General features: G+C 45.7%; 1 protein-coding gene across 1 annotated transcript in view; it reads right to left on the minus strand.

The window, feature by feature from the left end:
- Positions 1-2,566: 2,566 nt before the first annotated feature.
- Positions 2,567-9,121, minus strand: part of gata3 (GATA binding protein 3) — a gene marked incomplete at both ends in the record, with an annotated part of 11,998 nt that continues 5,443 nt past the window's right edge. Inside the window, 3 exons of the mRNA XM_080754465.1 lie at positions 2,567-2,848; positions 6,148-6,273; positions 8,902-9,047. Of these exons, the coding sequence (XP_080610591.1) occupies positions 2,567-2,848; positions 6,148-6,273; positions 8,902-9,047 (554 nt within the window). The remainder of the gene's footprint in view (positions 2,849-6,147; positions 6,274-8,901; positions 9,048-9,121) is intronic.

The raw sequence follows: 9,121 nt of genomic DNA on the forward strand, positions 1-9,121 counted from the left end.
ATCTCTATTTCAGATGAAAATTGTGAAAGTCAGATATTGTATCATGAATCAAAATGAGTTGCCTCAACTGATACACTTCACGTGATATGAAGTCAATAATTCACCTCCTCAATGAATGAATCAATGGCACTTAATCTGTATTGACATTCCACTCGTTGGCCTGTCTGTGTACAGGGGTGTCACAAGGGGGGGGGGGAGTGGGACTGAGTTACTAGGGCCCAAGGTGGAGGGGGCCTTAATTATTTTATACTTTAGCTATTGAAAAATAGCAGATATACAAACGCACAGCGCGGCACCGAGTGCCGTCCTCCAAGCTTGTAGATCTGCTATTTTTGAAAGGTTGTGGAAATGTGTGCAAATATTTGAACATTGGTAACTCACATTTTGCTTCTGAGGGGTCCCTGGAACTAAATATTTTGAGATGGGGGTCTGTGGCCAAATACATATCATTTTGGGGGTCCTTCATATCAAAAGGTTTGAGCGGAAAAAATCACGATTTTGAAGAACATTCATGGGGGGCCTGCAGTGAATCCTTGTACCCACTACCCAGGTCCCAGAGTTTGGTGCGACAGCCCTGACTGTGTATATTTATGCATTAGCAGAACAAGACGAACCCACAGTGCTTGTGTGGCCCTCGGTGACCCTGGCATGTGAGAGTAGTACTCCTCCACCGTCACTGTTTATTTCTGCTCTTCCTGTTTGTGCTCCACCACAAGAACCGTTGCTGTGAATGCTGGGTAAAGAAATGGCTGCATGGGGTGCTGTGCAGGTTGGAGGTGGGGTGGAGCACAGCAGTGTGCCAAACATCACGACGCAGGAGGCAGAAAAAGAAGGCTCTCAACCACAGGCATAACATGTCAACAGAGATTAAACTAGTTTTATTATTTTCAAAGAGGGAAAAAAATTACGAAACAAAAAAGCAGTCATATTTTACACTAGTGATTATTATTAAATTTTTTACAACCATTCAGTCTGCATAACATAAAGAAATAATTCTACATCTTTGTTTCTTTCGTATTTTTGGTACTCTGATTTATACATACAAATAACAAATACAGGAACTTTTTTCACAATGCATATAATCTGTGGGCAGGAAGAAAGTCTTTCAGGTGATCCAACGTGGCAGTGTGCGTGTGTGTGTGTGCGTGTGTGTGTGTGTGTGTGTGTGTGTGTGTGTGTGCGTGCGTGCGTGCGTGCGTGTGTGTGTGTGTGTGTGTGTGTGTGTGTGTGTGTGTGTGTGTGTGTGTGCGCGCGCGCGCGTGCGTAACTGCGTATGTGCGTGTGAGCATGCGTGCGTGTGCACATTTGTGTGTGTGCGAGTGTATGTGTGTGTGTGTGCATGTGTGTTAGGGTGAACACAAACCAATTGCCCGAGACCTATAGCACATCAAAAAAAAAGTTTAAAAAAAAAAGAAAAAGAAAAAAAAGAAACGCCTGCAGTCAGAGCCATAGACTTTCTGCAAGCTTAATGCATCAAACACAATTCCAGCAGGCAAAAAAAACAGAGTCCTGCCCTTTCTCAGTCTTTCCCCCTGTCCTCCTCCTTTCACCTCCTCCCTCGTTTCTCCAACGGGATGCGGGGGTATCCTCTTCCTCTTTTCCCTCCACTGGTTGGCAGTCTCTCCTCGCGGCGTGACTCGTACCCTTCTCGTCGTCATTAGCTGCCCGGCGGGGGGGGGGGGGGGGGGGGGGGGGGCATTTTTCCTTTTTTTTTTCTCTCTCCTCCTTTTTTTTCTTTTTTTAATCGTTTCGCACTTAATTAAAAAGTCTTCATTAGATGTACTGTATTTCATACAATTTGTACAAATATATTCAAAGTTTGTCTCCTCTCTTTGTTGCAGCGGAGGACCGAGTTCAGGGAAGTGTGGGGGGGGGGGGGGGGGGTGTTCCCTGTTAGACAGGTGCAAGTTGGAGAGAAGTGGGCTCGGACACGGGGTGTGGACATCATAAAAGTAAGCTTTTTTAATACATCTGTTTTATAACATTTGTGTGTGCGTGTGCGTGTGTGTGTGCGTGTGTGTGCGTGTGTGTGTGTGCGCGTGTGCGTGTGTGTGCGTGTGTGTGCGTGTGTGTGTATGTGCGTGTAAAAATGGCTTGTTGTTTTTTGTACACAAATGGAGTTCCGTATTGTGGGATATGGGTTGGGAGGTATGTGGTGGAAAGCTTGGAGAGCACGAACCCTCCTCTGTCCGGTTCGGAGAAAACAAAATAAAAAATATATTTTCCGCGCACCGGAAAAACACCACGGTCAAGTCAGTATGCAAAGCATTAATATCGCAAGAGGTATGCTTTGATATTTTCATCTTTATAAAAATAAGATAGTAACCGAAGACAATGGAACCCCCTCGCAGCACCGAGGTCAGATCACAGAGGCGGCTTGGTGGCGAGTCAGCGGAGCTTTAGTTTTGTGCCAAGGAAGCAGTCTGTTGTTGGTCTTTTTCTCAAGATACGGAAGCAGGTCACAGCGGAGGTACCAAAGGGTGTGGTCGATGGTGGGGGGGGGGTGATGGTGCTCGGGAGGTTCTGAGGAACGAGGGGCAGCAGAGTGGGGGTGGGGTTTCGGCGTCTAGCCCATGGCAGTGACCATACTGGATGGATGGTGGTGGGGGGCGAAGGAGGAAGGGTGCATGGGGGTGGGGGTAGACAGCATGTGGCCGGAGTGTGAGAAGGGCGGGAAGGAGGACATGTGACGAGAGAGGGCCGCCGGGCTGAAGGAGCTCTTGTCCATCAGGCTCTTGGAGAAGTCGTCCATGTTGTCGTGGGACTTTTTGCTCTTCTTGGACTTGCTGGACATCTTCCTGTTCCTGGTCTGGATGCCCTCCTTCTTCATGGTCAAAGGTCGGTTGATCTGGAGGAGAAGAAGAAAAAGAAAAAAAAGCAGACAGCCGAGGGATTAGTTAGTGCGGCAAACAACTTGGTCCACAAATGAGAAACAGTACAGAGAAACAGTATTCAACATTGTTAATAATTATAGAATCGTTTTAATTAAGCTACACAAAAAAAAAAAGAACAAGAAGTGACAAAAATATTGAAAAAAGGAAAATACATGAACGGGTACAGACTGATCTATTTTATTTTGTTATGAGACAAATTGGGGTTTTGAGGAGACATAATGACATGTAATGGAGTCCCATTATGGAGCAGACCGGCCTGTCCCATTGTGAAAGAGAGTAGAGTGTGTGTGTGTGTGTGTGTGTGTGTGTGTGTGTGTGTGTGTGTGTGTGTGTGTGTGTGTGTGTGTGTGTGTGTGTGCGCGTCCGTGTGTATGTGTGTGTGTGTGTGTGTGTGTGTGCGCGCGCGTGTGTGTGTGTGTATACATGCATGTATGTACAAGTTGGGGTGAGCCCGCGTTCGTGTGGATTTAAATGCTGATTCCCTTAAGCTGGACTGGATCTGAGGCAATGGACATGCCAGAAAGAGAATGCAAGAGAGAAAGAGAGAAAGAGAGAGAGAGAGAGACAGACAGACAGACAGACAGACAGACAGAGACACAGAGAGAGAGAGAGAGAGAGAAAGAGAGAGAGACAGACAGAGAGAGAGAGAGAGAAAGAGAGCGGTTGAGAGAAAGAGAGGGAAGGGAGAAAGAATGTGTGTAAAAGAGGGACGAGGAAGGTTCTGGCAGAGAGCGACCAGTCGACCACAGAGACACATGGCCATGACCAGCGCCAACACCAGGGCCAAGTCCTCCCCTCCACCCTCCATCTCAGCTGCACGGACATCTCCTGGCCAAAATGGCCCCAGCTGCCATATTCCGGCATAGGTTTAGCCGGGACTGAGAGCCGGATGATGGAATTCCGGCTCTAGGCAGGATTATGACAGGGAGGTGGATGAGGCCGACTGGCCTCCTGATCTTTTTTAGCAGTTTCTTACCGGGAAAATGGGAACAGGGATTTCTTCTTCACTATACGTGCACCGTCTGAGACATGGGCTTTCTTTTTTTTTGCTGACTCTTTAAGCTTAGTGGCCTAGAATCTATAGATGATTAGCAGAGCCCCCCCCATCCCCCAAGATGTGGTTTCAGTCTCTAAGATGTGGCTACATGTTAAGGGGCTGTCTGTGTCTTCCTTCCAGAAGAAAGGTGCAATACGCCCACCGATATAGCTAGTCATGCTGCTACACTTTGATGCTGAGATGTCTGCCATCTCGTGGAGGAAGCGTCAGTCCTTTGGCCTGCGCTCGGCCGCCTCTCTGACGCATCAAAGAAAAGCCCAGCCAGCGTGTTTTGAGTCAACGGGCCGCCGCAGAATATGCAACACTACACAAGCCCCTCACATCCGCTCTTCTCTGGACCAGGGGCTAACCGCGTGAAAACCTCAGCAGCACTATACACAGGTACACAAGGCTGACCGCACTCTGTCTGATTCTAAGAAATCAAAGGTGAGGAGAGATCATGTCACACGTGGTGAGTAAAGCCTGTGTGTGTGCAACAACAGGACGGTTCTCTGCTTTGGGTGTCAACAAGGCCTTGTGTTTTTGTGGCAACTTTTCTGTTTTCACTGGCCGCTTATCAGAGCCAGTGGTTGTGGGAAACAACAGATTGCTACCATCAGGTGTTATGTACAGACCCCATGGACAGCCTGCACATCCAGAGCTCAAGCGTGCCTGGCAGAGGGGACTTCTGCTAAATTCTCCATGAAGAATGTGGAATTTGTTTCAAAGGGAGCAAACCCCAACAGAAGTCTGGCTTTACCAAAACAAACTAATTTTGCAATTACGCCAAGGTCGAGGTCAGTTCAAATGCTAATATGTAACTTGGAAATATTATTCTTTTCTCCCTCATAACCCTGGTCTGCATCGGTCGGTCTCTCCAGTCTCCAACAAGCCGATGCCAAGAGCAACATGGGAAAATGATTTAACAGGGAGCACTGGCGTGACTAGCGGGGGAGCAAAGCGGGATACTCTTCCCATTACACACTAGGATATGGGATAAAGGCTACCGTTATCTGATTAGCTCTGAGGGCAGTGTCGCCTCTCTTTCCCTACGAAGGGAAGTTAATGTTACTTACATCTGGTGTTGTCACTATAACTGAACAATTAAAAAAACATATCGTCACTGTCGGGCAGAAACCCCGTATCTCCAAGTTTCAAAATTGTATTTTTTTTTTCTCGCAAAGTAAAGCACTGCTTCATCGTAATGGCTATCGCACAAAAGTAGTGAAAACAGCCGATCTACAAGCACACAGCGCCTCGCGGTGCGAGGCGTTGTGTGCTTGTAGATCGGCTGTTTTCGACTAGTTTAAATCATTTTAAAAATGATAAATACAAAACAAACGGTTTTGGACATACAAGGTTTTCACCCGAGAACGACGATATATATTACCAATATTATTATTAATACTCGACGGTTACAATCGCAGGTCTGTGCAGAGCTCTGTGAGATGTGGATAGAATGGGGGGGGGGGGGAGGAGAGAGAGAGAGAGAGAGAGAGAGAGAGAGAGAGCAAGGAGAGAGAGAGCAAGGTCCCAGGGGTTCTCAGATTGAGGATGTGAAATGATGTGGTGAGGCATGACGCCTGTGCGCCCCCAAAACGAATCAGACGGATTGGTGGTCAGAGAGGAGAATCCCAACTCCCCTCGCGCGGGGGGGCGGAACCAAAAAGGGCCTGGAAATAAAAATCGGCCCGGAAATTAATCGAATTTTAATTAAACCCCCTTCTTTAATATTCAAAAAAAAAAAAGCCAAGCTGCGGGCTCAGTTCGGCTCTCTTATACGTTTTAGATTCACACTTACTGCCAATAAATCATATTAATTCTCTGCAGCGTTTGTTATCGCTGTAGCCCCGAAATTCTCTGTGGGGGACAGCGGAGATAAATATTCACACTTCACAGCAAATAAGTGTGAGTGCGTGTGTGTGTGCGCGTGTGTGTGTGTGTGTGTGCGTGTGTGTGTGTGTGTGTGTGTGTGTGTGTGTGTGTGTGTGTGTGTGTGTGTGTGTGTGTGTGTGTGTGTGTGTGTGTGTTGGGGGTGGGGGGCAGTGGGATGTAGAGCAGTGAAGAGGGAAATAGTAGGTATAGGCCACACCGAAAATAAATGTTTGACAAGAAGGGTTGGGCGGTGCATGTGAAGACGATGGAAAATGTAAAAAAGCATGCTTAGATAAGTTAGTAGATATCTTACTATAATGTATAGGCAGCTGTATTGCTTACATTGTGCAGTTTGAAGTACAGGCCACAGGCGTTACACACGGGGTCCCCGTTCGCATTCCTCCGCCACAGCGTCGTCGTGGTCGTTTGACAGTTTGCACACGACGTCCCCGCCCGCCGCGCCGCAGACTGTAGGGCAACATAGGGAGAGAGAGAGAGAGGACAGAATGGATTTAGATCACATGACCCCTTCATATGCTATGAAAAATTGCAGCATAATACCGAAACCCCTTGATGTCGACTCAAAGGAATTCTATTGGCTTTTTTTTTTTTTTTTTTTTTTTTTGCAAAGCTGAAAATAGTTTAAAAATAAAGACAGAAAATTCCCAAAACATAGCAGCCCTAGACTTGAAGCTAAAAATAGCGCCATGCACATACCTCCTGAAGAATAAATATTTACAGAGGACGTAAAAGCAGCTCCTTGCAATGGGAGCTATTAAATCTGATTAGAATTCCCTTCAAATATACTATGAGTAACAGTAGTGTTTGTGCCACGGAGGCTTGCTTAAAAATTCACCCTCAGATTATGGGCCCAGGCTCCAATTAAAATGAAACAGTGAAATGAGAGGCCAGTCTATATGTAGCCTAAATGTAGGCAACTTTAGGCCTATAGTCTTAAATAGCAGTCTAGAGGTGAATTATTAGCCTATGACACGGAAATGACGTGTTGCTCAGTGGTCATATCTGAAGAGAAACAATAATTAGCAATAATTAATTTGATCTGTATAATGCCAGTTGAACAACACAATCAAAAACGGGGGACATGATTGCCCCCCATTTTTATCATGGCGAAGAAAAAAAAATACAACGACATGGTGAAAGTCTCTGTCTTCTTATGGATTTATCTGCTTGCCTCAGAGTCCGTTTTGCTGGATGGTTTGACATTGATGTTATAATCTCTAAAAAACAATCGATAGACAGGTGACCGCGAAGGACACACTGCGACTAAAAACGGACTAGCCTACACTAGCCAATCTGTCGGAGAGATTTCCAATTATCCACATCTGGTGGCCTAATAACCCCAGCTCCTGTGTGGCTTGAATAAAGTATGGATATCGCGAGCTGGAGCGCCTTATTTTGTCTGCCCGTCCACTTAAATCACTGTTTCCCATACAGTGGGTCGGGGCCCATTTGTGGGTCGCGGACACATTTTTTTTATGGGTCTCTTAATTTTTTTGCTTTACTACCTTTGTTTTGAATTTGTATTTCAAAACATTTTCAAAAAACATTCCCCCAAAAGCTACGATTTTCATGAAAAAAACGCAATGATTTTTCTTCCATTAAAGAAAAATCGGAGAAATTCCATAACTTCCATAACAAAACGGTATAGGCCTAGTGAAAATAGCCGATCTACCAGCTCACAACACAGTGTGAAGCAACTGCTTGTAGATCTGCTATTTTCACTATATAGTTTGGGTACCGGGCAAACGTCAAATGTTGCTTTTGGGTCATGACACGAGCTAAAAGGTTTGGGGAAGCACTGATAAATGACTGTTTCCAGATTAATGTTTCACTTCCCCGTGTCGCGATAATATAGGCTATCCATCGTTCTATAGGTTTTCTCCCAATATTCTGCAGAGATCATTATACGCTAAAACAATCTTCAAGTCGTGACTTCTGTTTGCCCCGGGGTCGCCCCCCCCTCTCTCTCTCTCTCTCTCTCTCTCTCTCTCTCTCTCTCTCTCTCTATCTCTCTCTCTCTCTCTCTCTCTCTCTCTCTCTCGCCGAGTCGGACTCCCTCCCCGCTCCCTTAATGTTTAGACTGGGGAAGCGGGGCTGTGTTGTTAAAAGCGACTTATCTGCGCTGCTCAGATATCCGGCAGCTTTTTCCTGGGAAGTCGGGTTTTCACATTAGAGCGAGAGGGAGAGACGAGGCTATAGCCCCGCTGCAGAGCGCATGCACGCTGCTAGAATAGCAGTCCCGTCCAAGCTATAACGCTTCGATCGCTGCCTCGTCCAAACTTTTCCCCTCCGTATATATATAGCCTATATTCAGGGGAAGTCCTCTACATGCCATAGAGGACAGAGGACTTCCCCTGGCATGTTCGTTCTTCGATGAGGTTTATATGGACCTCATTGAAGAACGAACATGCCGTGCATGATCGGGGCTTCCCCGTTATCTAAAAACCAAGAACAACCGCAAGAACTGAGAAAAAAAAGAGAAAAAAAAAGAAAAAAGGAGAGAACATGAAGCCCAAAACTTGAATGTTAAAAATGAGAATGTCACTTTTATGTTATGGTGCTTATATTGGGCCTGATGTAGGCCTATTATATAGTATAGGCCCTATATGTCTACATCAACCACGCTTTGTAGCTATGAATTAAGTTCAAAGGGACCCCAATGCAAACAAGCCTAACAGCTTTCTTGTGGTCTTTATCCTTTTAGTTGACCTTGTATCAGTGAACTAAACTTCTAATAAAAGTATTCAATCAATCAATCAATCAATCAATCAAGCTGCATTCTTCTCTCACATTTAGTAGGCTATTTTAGGAGAGTTAATGCAAAGACCAAAAAGAAAACGTACAAGGCCATATAGTTTAAATAGAATCAATTATGGGTATATAGATCAACGAAAAACTGAAGCAAATAAAAAAATGACATCGTCATTAAAATCAGTGTGCAGTTTGCTATGGTATCTGAAAACAGAGACCTGCACTTGTCGAGTCAATTTCCTGCAGCTAATACTTCTTCCTGGATAGAAAAAAAGAGAGAGAGAAACGGAAGTGTCATCAATACAAACATGGGCAAAGACATACCAGTCGTCGCTTGGGTTTGATGAGTGGGCGATTCTGCCCGTTCATCTTGTGATAGAGTCCGCAGGCGTTACACAAATAGTGACCCGTGCCATCCCGCCTCCACAGCGGGGTCGACGTGGCTCCACAGTTAACGCACTCTCTACCTTCTGCAAGAACCAAGCAGCACAACAGAGACAGAAACAGATGAAAGGATAGAGGGAGAGAGAGATAGAGGGAGAGA

The sequence above is a fragment of the Nannobrachium achirus genome (genome assembly GCF_963921795.1).
Source record: "Nannobrachium achirus genome assembly, chromosome: 23".
Taxonomy (NCBI): domain Eukaryota; kingdom Metazoa; phylum Chordata; class Actinopteri; order Myctophiformes; family Myctophidae; genus Nannobrachium; species Nannobrachium achirus.